Source organism: Miniopterus schreibersii (assembly GCF_964146895.1).
Source record: "Miniopterus schreibersii genome assembly, chromosome: 7".
Taxonomy (NCBI): Eukaryota; Metazoa; Chordata; class Mammalia; order Chiroptera; family Miniopteridae; genus Miniopterus; species Miniopterus schreibersii.
In genome coordinates this window covers 41,353,450-41,371,716 of record NC_138108.1, presented here as the reverse complement: position 1 = coordinate 41,371,716, position 18,267 = coordinate 41,353,450, and the positions used below count along the sequence as shown (strand labels likewise).

The 18,267-nt window shown below is 39.0% G+C and overlaps 1 protein-coding gene across 4 annotated transcripts in view; it reads left to right on the top strand.

The window, feature by feature from the left end:
• MAP3K20 (mitogen-activated protein kinase kinase kinase 20) overlaps positions 1-18,267 on the top strand; it is a 137,093-nt gene that overhangs the window by 57,869 nt on the left and 60,957 nt on the right. For all 4 annotated transcript variants that reach the window (XM_081142901.1, XM_081142902.1, XM_081142903.1 and 1 more), the window contains exons 4-7: positions 4,792-4,893; positions 8,891-8,956; positions 12,414-12,442; positions 12,555-12,692. In XM_081142901.1, the coding sequence (XP_080999027.1) occupies positions 4,792-4,893; positions 8,891-8,956; positions 12,414-12,442; positions 12,555-12,692 (335 nt within the window). The remainder of the gene's footprint in view (positions 1-4,791; positions 4,894-8,890; positions 8,957-12,413; positions 12,443-12,554; positions 12,693-18,267) is intronic.

Sequence of the window (18,267 nt, the reverse complement as noted above, 5' to 3'; positions counted from 1 at the left end):
GGCTCGAGCAGGAGGCAACCACTCCATGTGTCTCTCTCACATCAATGTTTCTCTCTCTCTCCCTTCCACTCTCTAAAAATAAAATAAAGTCTTAAAAAAAAAAAAAAAGAACTATGTGTACTTTTCAACCAACCTTCTGCAGCATTAGGATCAAGCCATACTCTCATAACTGAGTCAAGTTTGGGAGACTAGATGGGTTGGGAGATGATAGCACTTACCCTGCCTCTTTAAATGAATACATTGGATTTAACATACAAAACTATCAAAGCATCACTGTGTTCAAAGAACTAAAAGAGTGTTTAAAAAATTAAAGGAAAGTATGAAAACAATGGACCAACTAATAGGAATCTTATCAAATAGATAGAAATTGTATTGTTTTTTAAAAATAACCCAGTGAAAATTTTGGAGTTGAAAAAGACAATAATTGAAATTTTAAATTCTCTAGAGTTGACTTAACAACATATTTGAGGTAGCAGAAGACAAGAAATCAGTGAACTTAAAACTAGGCCAATAGAAATTATTTAATCTGAAAAAGAAAAACTTTGAAGAAAAATGAACAGAACCTCAGAGACCTATGGGACAACATCAACTATACCAATTAATGTATAATAGCAAAGAAAGAAGAGGGGTATGAAAATAGAAAATAGAAAAGATAGAAAACTATTGGAAGAAATCATGGCCAAAAACACTTCCTGAATATGATAAAATTCAGCAAAGAATACATAATCTTTTCAAGTGCACATGGAACAATCTCCAGAATACATCATAAGTTAGGCCACAAAATAAATTTTACTACATCTAAAAGGATTAAAACAATGCAATATATGTTCTCCAACCACAATGGAATTATGTTAGAAATCAATATCAGAAAGAAATCTGGAAAATCCCCAAATATTTGGAAACTAAATAACATACTTCTAAATACCCAGTGAGTCGAAGAAGACATCAAAATGGATTTAAAGATATTTTATCATAGAGAAAATGAAAATGCAGCATATTAAATTATACAGTACAGTCAGAAGGAAACATAGTGTTACGTATCTATGTCAAAAAAGAAGAAAGGTCTGAAATTGATCATCTTAAGAAACCACAAGAAGAAGAACAAAATAAACCCAAAGCAAGGCAATGGAAGGAAATAAAGACTAGAACAGAATGCAGTAAAATAGAAAATAGAAAAATAACAGAGAAAAATCAATGAAACTAAAAATTTGGTCTTTGAAAAGATCAGCAAAACTGACACACCTTTAGCTATATTGACAAAGAAAAAAGAGGGCAGATGCAAATTACCAAAATCAGGAATGAAAAAGAGGACAGCACTATGGCCCCTACAGAAATTTAAAAGGATTATAAGGGAATGTTACAACCAACTTTATGCCAAAAAATTAGACAATTCAGAAACAGTGAATGAATTTTTTAAATGATATAAGTTATCAAAACCGATTCAAGAAGAAACAAAATCTGAAGAGACCTATAACAAATAAAGAAATTTAAATTAGTAATTTAAAGTTGTTTCCATAATAAAAACCCAGACTCAGATGATTTCACTGATGAATTCTATCAAAGTTTATAGAAGAAAGAAGAAATAACACCAGTCTTGCCTATACTCTTTCAGAAAATGGCAGAAGGAACACTTGCCAACTCATTCTAAAAGGCCAGTAGCATCCTGATACCAAAGCCAGACAAAAACATAATAAGAAAGCAATAGACCAAATTCCGTCATGAACATAGATGCAGAATCTTTAATTACAATATTATTACCATCTGCAAACTGAATCCAGCTGCCCATAAAAAGGATTATACACTGTGACCAAATGACATTTACCCCAAAAATACAACGTTGGTTTAACATCTGAAATCAATCAATGTAAGGTAGCAAAGTAGATAGTAGAATTTTAAAAAAACCTTCTGGTATTTTATGATATCTATTTATAATAAGAAGCCTGAATAGACTAGGAATAGAAGGGAATTTTCTCAGCCTGATTAATAGCATGTACCAAAACCCACAACTGACATCATACTTCATGGTGAAAATTTGAAAGCTTTCCCCTTAGATCAGCAACAGGGCAGTGAGGTTCTGCTCCCACCACATCTGTTCAACATTGCGACCAGGCAAGAAGAGAAAGAAAGTCACCCCGATTGCTAAGGGAGAAGTAAAACTGCCTTATATGACATGATCCTGTGCATAGAAAATCCCAAGGAATCCACACACAAAAAACTACTAAAACTTGTAAAAATTTTTAGCAAGGTCAATATGCAAAAGTCTGTTGTATTTCTAATATACTGGGAATGAACAATCTAAAACTTAAATTAAGAAACAATTTCATTCACATCAGTACCAAAAAGAATAAAATATAGTTGGGCATGAACTTAACAAAAGAAGTGTAAGATTTGTACAATGAAAGGTACAAAACATGGCTGAGAGAAAATAAGTATTTAAATAAATGGAGAGACATCATGTGTTCACGATTAGAAAGGCCCACTATTGCCAAGATGGCAGGTCTCCCAAGATTGGGGGTGTAAATTCAAAACAATTCCTATAGAAATCCCAGCAGACTTTTTGTCAGAAATTGACAAGTGGATCCTAAAATTCACATGGAAAGGCAAAAGACCTGGAATAACCAAATTAGTTTTAAGAAAGAACGACATTTGAGTACTCAGACTGTTTAAGTTCAAAACTTACTATAAATCTGCAGTGACCACATAGTGCATTATTGGAACAAGGATAGGCGTATGTATAGATCAATGGAACAAAAATTAAGGATTTAAGAGAAAAAAAACTTACATTGATCATTCAGTTGATTTTCAACAAAGGTGCCAAGACAATTGAATGGATAAGGGATAGTCTAATTGTGTTGGGACAATTAGATATCCACATGTAAAAATGATCTTAGACCCTCACCTCAAACTATGCACAAAAATACACTCAAAATGGGTCAGAGATTCAAGTGCAAGAGATAAAACTAAACAAAAATCTTAGAAGAGAAAAAGAAAATCTTCATACCTTCGGGTGTTAGGCAAGGAGTTCTTGGGTATGACACCAAAAGCACAATTCAGAAAAGAAAACTTGATCAATAAATTTGACTTCATCAAAATTAAGAATTTCTGCCCTTTGAAAGGTGATAAAAGAATGAAAAGTCAAGTAACATACTGGAAGAAAATATTTGCACATCATAAATTTGATAAATGACTTGCTTCCAGAATAATTAAAGAACTCTTGGACCTCAGTAAAACACCCAATTTAAAAACGGACAATTTAAATAGACATTTTACCTATGAATATATACAAGGGGCTAATAGATTTTCAACTTCATTAGTCACTAGGAAAATACAAATTAAAAATATGAGTTAACACTAGAATTATACCCACTATAATGGCTGTAATAGAAAACACAGACTGGGCCCAGCCTGGTGTGGCTCAGCAGCTGAGCGTCGGCCCAGGATCCAGGAGATCGCGGTTGGATTCCCGGTCAGGGCACATGCCCAGGTTGCGGGCTCGATCCCCAGCGGAGGGCATGCAGGAGGCAGCTGATCAATGACTCTCTCATCATTGATGTTTCTATCTCTCTCTCTCCCTCTCCTTTCCTCTCTTTGAAATCAATAAAGATATATTAAAAATAAAATATATATTTTTTTTTTTAAAAAAAAGAAAGAAAACACAGACTATACCCAAGAGAATGTGGAGAAACTGAACCCCTCGTACGTTGTCAGTGGGAATATAAAATAGTACAATTTCTTTAGGAAGCAATTTGACAGCTTCTTTAAAAGTTAAACTGACTGTATGACCCAGAATTTCATTTCTAGGAATCTTCCCAAGAGAAATGAAAACACATTTCCACATAAAGTCATTTACGCTAATGTTCATGCAGCATTATTCATAATACCCCAAAACTGGGAAGAATCCAAGTGTCTGTCAAGTAGTAATGAAAAACCAAATGTCATAAATCCATACAATAGAATATTATTCAGCAATAAAAAAGAATTAAATGCTGATACGTGCTACAATATGAATGAACTTTATAAACATCATGTGAAAAGAAAGAACACAAAGAGAAAGACACAGGGGCCACATATTGTAGATTCCATTTGTATGAACTATCTAGAAAAGGCAAGAGAAAGCAGAGAGAGAAAGCATATTTATAGAGAGAGAAAGATAGTGAGAGTGGTGATTAGCTATAAATGGGCATAGGGAACTGTTTAGGATGGTGGAAAGGTTCTAAAATTGGATAATGATTGTGATTGCTCAACTCTATAAATTTACTAAAAACCATCAAATTGTACACTTATAGTGAGTGAACTTTATGGTATGTAATTTATACCTCACAGCCATTTTTAAAGGCATTGTCTCACTTTCTAGGCCATTTGGGCTCAATTTTAAGGGCTGTTCTAAATTCTAGTGCAACAAGGTTGATTTATTTACATTGTCATATAAACTCTCTGATTTGTATTTAATCTTATCTATCTTATAAGAATAACAATTTTTAAAGAAATACCTATTTACATGGGCCTTTGTTTCAAATACATTCTTCCAACACACCTTTGTGTTCCCATCTAAATGGCTTTTGATTTTACCCTTGGCTAAAGTCTTACCATTCATTCTGTTAGTGCTTGTCTTTGACAGTTTCCTTTCCAGGATAATACTAACTTTTAGAAACCATAGCATGGAGCAGTGTTTATATACTTTTGATGTCATTTATCAAGTTCTTTAATACATCTTTGCAATGAAAATATAAAGTCTTATTTATGAAATGCACCTTAGTTTTAATTATATGCTTATCTTTCCATTAAAAATAGAATATGCTTCCCTGGGATCACTGTATGATTACATTAACAGTAACAGAAGTGAAGAGATGGACATGGAGCACATCATGACCTGGGCCACCGATGTAGCCAAAGGTAATACTGTTGTTTGGTGTACTTGCAGAATTGGTGGGGAGCATTTTCCCGTCCTGACATGGTGACTTAAGTCAGAAGATTTGTTATTCTGTGTCTTTTTGGTGGTCTTTTTTTCTTCAGAACAAAAGTAGCAAGAATTTTGCAACTTACTATACAGATAATATTTTAGGTCACTGCCTTTCCACTCCTGCATTCCTTTTCTCTCTTTCCTTTTTTTTACTTTATTTCATTCCCTAAAACCAAGTCCCAACAAAATCATTGGCTCCAGAACAGCCATTTTTACCACATTTTGTGCCATTGTAATTGACCAGCTTGCTTGACACATTAAGTGTAAAGATCATAATCCAGTTGTTGTTCTACAAGTCTCTACTTAGACTCAGTATCCAGATAATGTGATTTATTGTAGGATTAGTTCTACTCATTTTGTATACATAATAATATACTAAAAATAGTAACCACTTGCAAAAAAAAATTTGTCTTGCCATGTACAAGCAATTCAGATTTTATTTTATATTTAATGTAAACTTGGAAATCACCCATGGAAATTATATATTTTTAATGCACAAAATCCCTAAACAGGGTGCCCAGTTCTTTTTCCCTCATAAATTCCTGCATAGACTGATGCTTTCTGAAGCAATTTAAATTCCATTTATTTTTATCTTTTTTTTTTCCATTTTCCTAACTGAACATTTCTGAGTTTTATTTATAACTGTCAGAGTTGCTTTGGGAACAAGGTAATCTAAATAACGACCACTGATAGTTACATTCGTATTCTAGCAACCTCTAGAAAGCAAGTGTGTCCAAATTTTACTGGGGCAATTAACTCCTTTGAGTTTTGCTACTCCAGATTCTATAAGCATCTCTTTACAAAGCAAAAAAAAAAAAAAAAAGACATTTAACACTCAATAAGGAGGGCAACTCCTACTTTGCTTTCACTAGGAAGTCATACAGTGACTTCCAAAAAGTAATAGTCTTTCTTTGGGGAATTATCTTGTTTGTTTTAAGTTTCATCAACATCTGCCAAATTCTTCAAATAAGGAAAGCGAAAATTTTGTTCTAAGTTTCATGCTAAATGCCGCTGCTAAATGATACTTCATTACCTTATAAGAATAATAAGCTCTAGGTTTAGGATGGTGCACTTAAGGCTTTGGCTGTGTTAATTAACTTGTGTGTTCAAGCATCCCACATCTCAGATCAGCCTTCAACCGTCACCGTCTTCAAGACATTTTCGGGTACATCATAGTCACTCCTCCGCCTGTCAGCAGTGCACAGGGACCACCTGTCTGTAAGCAGGGCGGTGAGCTGCTCCTGGGAGCTGCCTGGAGCGCTGTGGAAATGCGCTGACATGAGTGTAAACACATACACGAGCAGTCCTTGACCTAAAGCACGTCGCCTTCCAGACGTGTGCATTGAGGGTGCTCAGCCAGTAACACCCACATTCCCCCTTAGGGTGGACAGACAGCAGGTAAACCAGCTGACATCAGTCCCCTGGTTCCTGCTGCGCACCCCCTCCTTAAGCCCTCCTGCCCCAGCCTGTGAATCTCGTCCCTCTGGCCCCTTCCCTGCACAGCCCCTGTCTGGGGGCAAGTCCCTTGGCTGCAGGTCAGCTCTGTCATCCCGGGGTTTCTCAGACACTCTGTGTCAGGGGGGCAAAGAGGAGAAGAGACAGAACCAAGTAGCAGACCGGAGCCAGAGGTAAGGAACAGGGATGGAGAGAACGGGAGTGACCATGGGACGGTGTCCAGAACTGCAAATAATAAGATCACGTTTTTGTGCCTGGTGAATTGATCCGAAAGGCAAGTTCTAACGCACTTGGCCAAGGCTGAGCAGCGTGAGGCAGAGAAGAGACTGACTTATTTACAGTTACAAGTAACACCCCATATTTAAGGTAGCCTATGAAAGGAAGCGGGAATCAGTGCTGTTGGGATGACTTCAACCCTCTGATAAAGCCATGGGTAGAACTTGGAGATTCAATAGGAAGGCCTGAATTTCATTGATCCTGTTAGAAATTCAGCTATGTACCTTTCGGTTTGACCGGGATTGAAGCCACTGTAGCAATAAGATGTTGAGAAATCAAAGAATGTATAATTTATTTTAAGTAAGAGTTGGTTCATGCATCTTGACATAGGCACTGCAACATCACTGCGAAAAGGTGCTCTTCTTTCTGGTGGACAGAGAGTGGAGAAGGGCAGGCCAGCGGGTAGATCAGCCAGCAGTGTGTCAGAGGAACAATTGACGCAGACAAACCTGCATCCAGTCTCAAAGTGATTCCAAATCTCTCCCAAATGACACCAGTCACATTTTTTTTAGGAAACCCTGAATCTTAAAAACTGATGAAGGCATTCTCCAGCCTTCTTTGTAGTTGTTTGCAATAAAAATAAGACAGAATTACAGATGGCTCTATAAAAACAAATTAAATAGAATTTTACATGATTGTGATTACTACTATGTTTACGAACACTAAATATTCTGTAAGCGTATGCTGTGTATTATACACAAATAATTTATGCTACTTCTCCTAAAATCTGCCATGAGGAAAAAAGTGCCAATATTTAAAGCTTTTGTACTTCAGTATTGTTTTATTGGAATCCTTATTTGTCACAGGTGTAGCAACTGTCCAGCTCTACCTCTAACAGCAATTAAACCAGTTCTACCTGGAAAAAAAAATTCAGGAATTTTATTCTTAAAGCAAGAGGGACATAACTATGAAAATCAGTCATAAAAGTTATTAAAAGTTACCCATTTTAACTATTTAATTTTCACAGTGTATAGTATGCAGAACTTCATATTAGATTTTCTTTATTCCAATTATATCTTGTTTAAGATCATTTAAATTAGTAATACTTTTGTTAAGTTGACTCTTTTCAGGAATATCTTTATATGGCAAGAGTATAAATTCTCTTATATTCTTTGTTCTTTCATGATTCTTCAATATGTAATAATCAGAATGGTAAAAAAATAATAGATTATTTTTACAATTAACTTTTATAAAATTGAAATTTTCTATGTACTTAAAAAAGAGCCAAAGCCTAGTTATTAAATTATGTTTAACAGATAATTTATTTTTAAAAAGGAGCCTGTCTGATTTGGAAAGAGGGGAGGGCTAATTCTTCTATTATTTAGAAAAGACTGTGAGAAATAAAGGGAGAGGAAATTTTCAGTAGAGAATGTTCTTTTTCTTTATTCTAAGGGGATAGTCCATACATAAGTACAAAAATAAAGTCAAACACTACTAAAGGGGTAAGTGTGACGTATGTGTCTTTCAAATTATAATTTTTAATTCAAAATAGTAAAACTCTACTCAGTTTATATGCATCCAAGTTACTGAAGTAACTTGGTTTATATTCCAAACATGTCGGAGAGAATTTTGGCGTCCCTATAAATATAGATTATCTCAAAGATTTATTCTTGTAAAAAAGAATAAAATATTTTGTAACTACTATATATTTTTTCTACCTGAGGATCATAAAATCCTTCAGCAACCATAGCCAATAAATCCAGCTAGTTCTTTCCCCAACCCCACCTCCACTCCCAGGGTCTCACTGGAATGAGCACGGAGAAAACTAACTGGGTGGCTGCAGACATCCCAAAAAAAATGGAACACCTCGGCCAGAACTTACCGATTTAGAAGGCAGTTGGTAGTGGAATACCTTAGTCATTGGAGCAATTCTTCCAGTTGTAACTGTGCTATTTTCGTGCAGACTCCAGGAAATAAGGTGTCCTTATTAGGTATTGTAAGAAGCTAGCTTTACCCACAATCAAATTCCAACCTCTAAGAGATCAAAGCACATGCATTTTCCTTAGCATATAAATTTTCCTTATGTAGACATATCTTGTCTCTATTTTATCAGTTCTAATATAGACATACCTTATCTCTATTCTACTGAATCCTTTGCAAAATGTGAGTGATAATGTTGATGTTTAAAATAGAAAGGTAATAATGATATGATGTTGAAAAACGGTATTAATAGACCTTTCTTCCTTCTTGTATAAAAAGGAATGCACTATTTACATATGGAAGCTCCTGTCAAGGTGATTCACAGAGATCTCAAATCAAGAAACGGTAATGTAGTCGTGTTTTTATTTTACCTATTTTATTTCAAGACACATGCCCCTGTGTATAGAAATAGCATCATGCGTCCCATACCTTTTGTTACCTGCTGTTTTGACTAACCACTGATACCACGAAAACCTTCCCACTGTTAAGAAATACCAAACTTCTCCATATTATTTCAAGAGGCTACATAGTATTTCACTGTATGAATAGCACAGTGTGGAAATTTGAGTTGTTTACATTTTTTTCTGTGATAAAAGAATGTTGAGCTTAATACTTTTCAGCAAAATTTTTCAACACATCCTTAATTATTTTTTTAGAATTGTTTTCTAAAAGACCTAGTGCTGGATCAAAGCACATAGTCATGTATTTCTAGTCTGCTATTTTTAAACGGTTCTCTGTACTAGTGGTTTTGAGGTTTGTTCTTGTTACTTCTGAATTATTTGGTGTTAATTTTTTATGTCAGTCATATTACCTGGAGTAGTGCCCAAAAGTGATCAGCACATTTAGGAAATTAAAGCCTTTCTTTTGCTTTCTTCTTTCCTTCAGTACGTTCTAAGGTTTATTTATGACCCTGTAGAATTTGGAGAGAGAGCATTTGAAAATGACTTGTAGGGTTAGACGTTAACTCAGAGTGTAACAGAATGCCTCTTCCATCACGTCACTTGAAAGTTAACAGAAAAAGGCAGTGGGATTATTTCACTAGCCAGCACCAGCTGAAGTAAACATTGGAGTTTACTAATTTAAAAAAAACCATCTTGCCCTGGCCGGCGTGGCTCAGCGGTTGAGCGTCACCCCATGAACCAGGAGATCTTGGTTCTGTTCCCGGTCAGGGGACATGCCCAGGTTGCAGGCTCGATCCCCAGCAGGGAGCGTGCGGGAGGCAGCTGATCAATGCCTCTCTCATCATTGATGTTTCTATCTCTCCCTCTCTCCCCTCCTCTCTCTGAAATCAATAAAAAAACATTTTTTTAAAAAAAGAGGCTATTTTTTAAAAAATCCTCTTGCTATCAATTCAATTACATGCTCTAGTTTAATTATTTTCATGCTTTCTAAGTGATTCTTCTAAGTAAGGAGGAAGATAACTATGTTTAGGAAATCTTTAAGTCACTGCAGTTAAAATGGGTGTATAGTAGTAGTGCCATCCTTGGAATAGGTAGTCCTGGTAAGTGGAGGGACAGGAGTAGGGAACTGACCAGCTGCCCTGGCTCAGACTCCAGGGCTGTGAGGTTTGTGGGGGTGGAGAGAGGGCCTTTGTTGGCAGCTGCCACTCATCAGCAGTCCAGGCTGTGCCACCAGCTTGACCCTGCCAGTCGGCTCTGCCGCATTGCTCTGCCCTTCTCCTAGGTCGTCACTTACCCTTTGGCTTCTCTTAGACATAAACCTTCAGCAGCTAAAAACTTTGACATATAGTTGGCTAACAGGAAGTCATTAAAAAATAATCTAAAATCTTGTAGGAAGTATTAGAGTTTTATGACTTTGAAATTTTTAGTTCATGCTCAGAATTCCTATCTAAACAAGTTATTTGACTTCTCTCCTTTTAATCTGCATTGTCTCTGTATCCTGAATATCTCAGGAGAGGAGAATGATTAAATTATGGGTGTGTTTTTCATGCTGTCACTATGAAAACTAAATAACAATGGAGACTGTCCCCATTTCTTAAAACGATAATTTGTGCAGTTATTCGATGGAAAACACGTACACATTGAAACAATACAGACCTATTTTTAATAATTTTTTTCTGGGAGAGGGAATAATAAGACTCCTATTTTCTATGTCATATATTTTTATAATCTTAGGTATTTAAAAATGAGCATTTTTTGTCTTATAATGAGAAAGAAGGAGTAGAGGGATTTTTTAAATAACTGAATATAGTCTTACTGATATTTACATATTTTTTTGAAATAGTTTATAGCTTATATATAGTATGTTTACCCTTAGCCTATTTCTATATATTAGGTCATGTAAAGATTATTTCCCCCCACTTTTCAAGGTCATTAGTAACAGCTTATAAGCACTGATCACCCACCATGGTCAAGGCACTGGGTGGCTTACAACAGAAATGTCAGCAACCGTTCTTCAGGGTCCCTGTCCTCTCCCTCTTTATGTTTTTAGTCTCTCTCTCCCATAAAAGCCCCTTATATATATTAACACTCCCAAACAGGCCCCAACTTCCAAACTCTGTATCTGTCTGCTTATTGGAGGTGGCCACATAGGTATTTGAGGTGACTTTAGGATGCATCGCGTCCAAGCTGATCTTTTCATATCCCTCTACCCCCTAAAAAGATTATTCTTGCATTCCCTTTCTCGGAGAGTGGCAACACCGGCTGCCGAAGCCAGGAGTTACAGCCTGACGGCAGAGCCTGGGCCTGGCCTGATGCCGTCACCGTGTCCTTTCATTTCGCCTTTGGTACTCTTCCCCCGTTCCCACTGCTCGGCCACGCCCATTCCGCCTCCTGCACGCGTGTTGACCGGCCCACTCTGCCCTTTGCGTGGCCTAACTACAGGCGCCCACCCTCACCTCTTGGACTGCAGACGGCAGGCACCTGGTCTCCTTGCCCCCAGCTCTGTTCTCTAATACACTCTCCCCTCTGCACATATCACCTTCCTTTGCTAAAAATTATTCATTGGCCTTCCGTTTCTCACAGAGGCTCTTCTGGAGCTGGCCCCTGTCCTCCAGAATTGCATGCCCGCTTCTCTGCCGACCTTTGCAAGGCTCTTTCTTCTGCCTAGAAAACTACTCTCTCGCCCTCAGCTCTCCACTTGCTGGTTAATCCCAATGTGTTCCTCAGGTCGTAGTATAAGCTCGATTTCTTCCAGGAAGCTTCCTCTGGCCCCCTTAGGCTTAGCTCTCCCTGCTTGTTAGTTCCCTGGCAATCTCTCCTCTCTCCATGGAATCGTCCCGCTTTATTGTCGATGGGCTTTGTTTTATTGTCTCGCCCGTTAGAGTGTAAGCTCCATGAGAGCAGAGGCAGTGCCGGTGTGGCTCACCTTTCTTCTTCCAGAACATAGGACATGGCTTTGCTCAGCAAATATTTGTTAAATGAATGAATGTATGAATAAGCGAATGAATGAATATTATCTCTACCTTTAAGAAAATGACTCTTCAGTTGTGAGGAAAAACCATGAAGTAATAATGCTAATGACTTCCTCAGTGTCGTGTTAGCAGCCTAGTGGGAGAACCCAGGTAAAAACCCGGTTCTCCTGACTACTACTAATCTATGCTTTTTTGACATTTGATTTCAATAAATGTCTTAGAAGCCTTTTTAAGCACCTCATGGAATTTTTTGTTTTGGTTTTAATGTCAGATCCTTTTTTCAAAATCTACAGTGCAGTAACTACTTTGATTTTACCCATCACGATGCCATATGGAAGCTAGAAATAGACCTTTATGATTTTTTCAGAGTAAGATACTCGAACAAAGTAGGCGATCATCATAATTTATCTTTTTTCTTTTTCTTTTTAGTTGTTATAGCTGCTGATGGGGTATTGAAGGTAGGACTATTTCTTTCCATTTGAAAAAAATTAATTTCAAATGTAGGTTTTTATTACTGTGTTTTTTATGAGTCATTAAGTAGAAAGTTGACACTTATTTCTGTTTTCTCAGATCTGTGATTTTGGTGCCTCTCGGTTCCATAACCATACAACACACATGTCCTTGGTTGGAACTTTCCCGTGGATGGCTCCAGAAGTTATCCAGAGTCTCCCTGTGTCCGAAACATGTGACACATATTCCTATGGTGTGGTGAGTTCATTTCTCATTTTTTGTTGCTAAAGGAAATTTAAAAAAAGAAAAAGAAAAAAAGAAGTGGGATACAACAATTTAACACAGTTTTAAGACAATGATGTTGTTTCTGGTTGGAATGCCTGGCACAGTGGCAACAGAGAGAACACTTTGCAATTACTAGAATATCTACCCTGATCACTTTTACGCATCTGAGCTATTTTGTCCTATGTTGAGAAGAAACCAGTGCCACTTCTAAGAGGCAACTTAGACAGAACCTGAACTGGTGTTGGACCTGATGCACTCCTGTGGACAGTGCTTCCTGGGTGGACACAGCTGTAGAATATCTAAGTCAGTGGTGATATGGATTATTTGAAACAGGACTTCATTGTAATGAGCTGCTCAAAAACCACCAGTAGATCTGTCAAATAGATCCTGTTGATTAACAGGAAATTTTTGAGTGCCAGCTATTAAACTGATTAGTGAGTTTCTGGAAAGTACAGAAGAAAATGTTCTTAATAGTTAGCACATGGCCTTGCTCATTTCTCTGCAAGCCTTGTAAAGTAGTACTAGCTATCTGAAACAGGGATCTAAGCTATCAAGGATAACAGCAGAGCAACCTAGTAACAAGAGTGGAAAAAGGTGGGGGTAGGGGGTACACAAGGAACGGAGACCACAGGAAGGAAGCAGTTAAGGAGCAAAAGCTTCTGGAAGGGTTTCAGAGGGCTCATTCTTAAGGAACAACTTATATCTGAATTAGCAGAAAGAAGTGGGGGAAATAGTAGAAGTAGTGGGGTGCTAGGGGGAGATAGGGAGGGTGGTTCTTTGGTGGTAGAAGAATTCATTTGTTGCTCTTTTTTAAGGATAAGTTTGTTATTCCTAGAAATGCTCTATATCCTTTAAAAAGTCCAAAATAGTATATTGGGAACTCCCTGTCTCTGCATCTCATCTTCCAACTATACTGCCTTCTCTATTTATATTATTACTTCTTAAAAGGATATTTTCACGATAACGGGGAAAGACGCAAACTAATTTGGCCCAAATCAACATTGCCTCTTCTTCCTTCACTTCTGTTTTCAATGGAAGGCTAATGGCACAAGAGGAGGCCAACACTGTCACACCCATTTCATTTACTTTAACTTTCATTGGTCTCTAGGTAGCTACTGCTGGCTGCATTGCTTACTGTTAGGCTTGTTTGAGCTGGCTAGCTTTTTCTAAATCACAATACATCTGATGTATACCAAATTAATTTAACATAGTGGAGATTAATTTTGTTGGCAGTTGGAAAAAAATCCTTTCAAGGATGAAATATATGTTTTGGGCAAAAGGCTAGAATTGTAAAGGCTGAAAGACAATAGTAGATCAGGCTAAATATTTAACTTTCCTTAATTCTGTGTATTTTTAAGAATGAAGGCTGTAAACTATAATAAACAGTGATCAAATAATTCTCACTGAAGGAAGGGGAAAAAAACATAAGTTCCTGAAGAGACTAGATTCTAAACCTGGGCCCCAAGTCAAAAGTTACTCCAGTCTGACCATCCTACAAATCACTTGCTAGGGAGTCTGAAAATGGGGGAATTTGTTGCAGTTTAAGACTTTGTGACATTATTTTTACGAAGTTATGTTCCTTCATTTTTTAGCAAAAATCTATTTATTGTGCCAGGCATTGTGCTAGACATCAATTCAGGGTAATTTAAATTGGACTTTGCCGGCTTCTTGGAACCAGGGTCTCATTTTAGCCAGCAAACTTTGTCTGTAAAGGACAAGACAGTAAATATTTTAGACTTTGAGGGCCACTTATAGTCTTTATTGCATTGTTGTTGTTTTTTACAACCCTTTAAAAATGTTAGAAGCGGCCTGCATTCTGCAGCAGGCCGCAGCTGGCAGACCCCTCGGCAGAACCAGACTGATTCGCAGATGAGCAACACACTGAAGAACTGTTCAGAGTAATGCCACAAGAGACCATAGTTCCCCCTGTTTTCTCTTGCCCGTGTGTATAAATATACATCAGCATATTTAGGTGATTATAGTTTTTAAATTATTTTGCACATTTACATCAATTAAGACTTTTGAGGCTCATTTTAGCACTCCACAAGTTCTCATACAGGGCTTTAATTTTTACAATGCTCCCCCATCTTGGAATTTCCCGATCTCAGAAGTTTTTCACCTGAAAGACACAACTATGGGTTATGTATAAAGTGAACTTTGGTTTTAGTATTATTTCATTTACGAAAATAAACTTCACACACTGCCTCCTTCTAAACCCTCACGGTGGCAGGGACTTGGCTGTGAAATGCGCCCACCAGCTTTACCTTAGTCGAAGTAGAATCTTAGTTGTAGTAACCAAGAAAAACAATCCCTTTTCACATGTAGACCATAACAGATGCTGAGAGGTGACTTCTGTTTGAGGACCTCAGGATTTTTTCTTATACCATTTAAAATCCCTTTCACTCATTCCATTGACCCCTCATGTTAAACATAGTTTGAATCCCCTTTCTGAAGCTGCAGATGTTTAGTTTATTTTCTTTAAAAGCTTTCCTTCAACTGGCTGCACTGCTTTTCAGTAGACGGGCCTGAATTAGGTTTCCTGCTTGTTTACTTTCGAGGGATTTGACAAATGCTTAATAAATAGTTCTATCAAGAAATCTAACTTACTCCAGCAAATTAGGGCCAGTCACTGAACATTCCCAGTGTCGCCCTGTGCACACCAGAGGCTGCTCTCCAGAAGTGGCTCCCCAGTCACATGCGTTTGAATGTCAATCTAACGTTTGTGTCAGAGTGGTCTTTTAACTGGCGGGAACAGAAATAAATGCCTTCTCAGTGAATCTCTTTGTTTTAAAACAGCTTCTGTTTTGCTGTACTGAAGAGAGTGCTGGTTATTCTTACCCCATAGCTATGTAGGCAGAATTCCATTCAGAAAACTGCACGTATTCTAATTTAATTATAAATGGAAATTCAGGATTTTATTTAATTCTGACTCCTTCCCACATTCTGTTCTAGATGAACACCATTAGTGAGAGAAAAAGTAGAAGGCCTATCTTCCAGAGCCTTTTTGTTTAAAGAACAGGAGAGGACAGTGGTTAAGGAGGGGCTGTGTTGGTTTCAGAAGTTTGTAGTATGTAAGTTTTGAAAATGATACTGAGCTAGGAACGCAATGTAGTTATTTAGAATTTTTGATGTCCTTTCAAAAACAGGTGAGTAGCCAGGACTCATTTCTCATTGGGAGCATCTCTTTGCATAAATCGTCCCATAATTTGTTAGAACTCTATTCTGTTCATTGAACCCATACACACGTAGCAGTCAAATACAAATAAATAAAACCATTTTTAAAAGTTGTCCTTGCCCTGGCTGGTGTGGCTCAGTTGGTTGGGCATTGTCCCTTGCACAGAAAGGTTGCCATTGCTGGTCAGGTGCATACCCAGGTTGCATGCTCCATCCCTGGTAGGGGGCATGCAGGAGGCACCAATAGATGTTTCTCTTTCTCTCCCCCTCTCCCTTCCTCTCTCTCTCTCTAAAAATCAATAAACTATTTTTAAAATAAAGTCCTTTCTGGAAACCCACTCCCCAAATATCAATATATTTTTTAAAAAATATGTTTTATTGATTTCAGAGAAAGGAAGGGAGAGGGGGAGAGAGACAGAAATATCAATGATGAGAGAGTCATTGATCAGCTGCCTTCTGCACGCCCCCTACTGGGGATCAAGACTGCAACCCAGCCATGTGCCCTGACCGGGAATCGAACTGTGACCTCCTGGTTCATAGATTGATGCTCGATGCTCAACCACTGCCCCATGCCAGTCAGGCTATTTTTGCTTTTTTTAAAAAAATTTTTTTCAGGCTTGCTGTAGGAATTTAGCCTCTAATAATATCAAAGTCCCTAGCTCTCCCTAGCTTGCTAATCCTGTTGCTTCTTAACACATGGCAAGACTAACCAGCCCTAAAATAAATAGGCTGCGAATGCCAGGAATGGATCTTGTGATCCTTCGTCTAAGTTGGTACACTTTGCTAGGCAGGCAGTTCTTTCTCCATTTTAGAAGGCAAGATTTTTCTGCCCCTTTCTGATGGCCTCTCTTCAAGGACAAACCAGGAATGTTTAGTATGTTACACACACACACACACACACACACACACACAAGACTTAAGGAAAGCAAAAATCATTGAAAGAAGTCCCCTAAGAACACAGACCAGCCACTGTCTGAAAACAAAACTCTCCCGATGACAGTGTAGAAAGCATTGCCTTTTTAGAAGATGCTCAGCCAAACCAGGTTTGAAACTAGAGTGGCTTAGAGAGAGCGCCACCACCTCCCTTGTCTGCGAGCCCTGTTCCAGAGCGGGCAGCTCAGGTGCTGGCTTTCCATTGTTTGTATAAGAAAAGGCAGGAAAAGTACACAGCCTGGCCCAAGTTTCTTTTCTGGAAACTGAAAATAGAAAATTTCCTTGTGAGCAGTTTAAACGGGAGGACGTCTGAATATAAAACAAGCTGGAAACTATTCTCAGGGTGAAAGATCACCGTGTTTGGCCCGCATCCCCAAAACTGATATTTTCAGGCATAGTTCAATATATTTTTAGACTTCCAGATGACTTCCTCAACAAAGTTACTTTTCTGTGCCAAATCGCCTCGTGTTTAGTGTAGAAAGGGCTGCTGTCCCATCGCATACCACCTACTCTTTGATGCATCCCCCGACCTGGTGAATTGGCGAGAGGGGATCGGAGATGTGCTAATCCTGGAATTAAACGAAAGCCCCTATTTGGGCTCAGCCCCCACGGCTTTCGCTCTGCTGTGGCGCCCGCGGCTGTAGCCGCTCTTTGGAGACGCAGAGAGGGAGCAAAAGGAAGCGCGTCCTGCTTGTTCCGAGTTAGAACCAGAGACAGAGAACTCGGATCTCCCTAGATTTTGGACGCTTTCCAGCTGCACACTGTGGCATAAAGAATGACGTGAATCTTTGTCTGGTGCCCTTCCCCAGCCTCCCGGGTTTGCCTTTCCCTCGCAGAGCCGGGCCCGCTCCTGCGGGGTGTGCGCGGGGTGCCGTGTGCGGGGTGCGGGGCGCGCTGGCCTGGGCCCCGCGGGGGCGCCCGGTTCCCCCCCCCGCCCCCCCCGGAGAGCTGGGCCGGCGGCTGATTTATGGGAGGCGGGTTCGCGCCTCCCGTTCTTCTCCGGAAGGTCAAGCCCATTAATTCTCTTGCTCTCACACCTTCTCCCGCGCCCAGCCCGGGGAGCGGAGCGCGCGGAGTGAGGAGCCGGTGTCCCGCCCCGGCCGCGTGCGGGTGATGGCCGACCTGCCCCGTCCATCCTTCACTTACCCCGTTCGCCAGAGCGGCCCCCTCGGGACGCCCCTCACCTCCTCCTAATCTCCTCTGGTCCTCAAATAAAATTATTCAGCAGCTCCTCCAAAGAAGTGCCTTAGGCACTTGATTAAAAGCCCAAAGAGGCTTCGGGGAACTTTTTTCTCCTGCTGGAGCAGCACCGGCCAATGTCCCTGGTTTTCCTGCTAGTTACCCGCGTACTGGCCAGAATTCACTGAACGCGTTATGGCTCAGATGGCACGCGTGGCTCGAATGGCACTGGCTAGGGCAACGGTGGGGACACAGCTAAAGG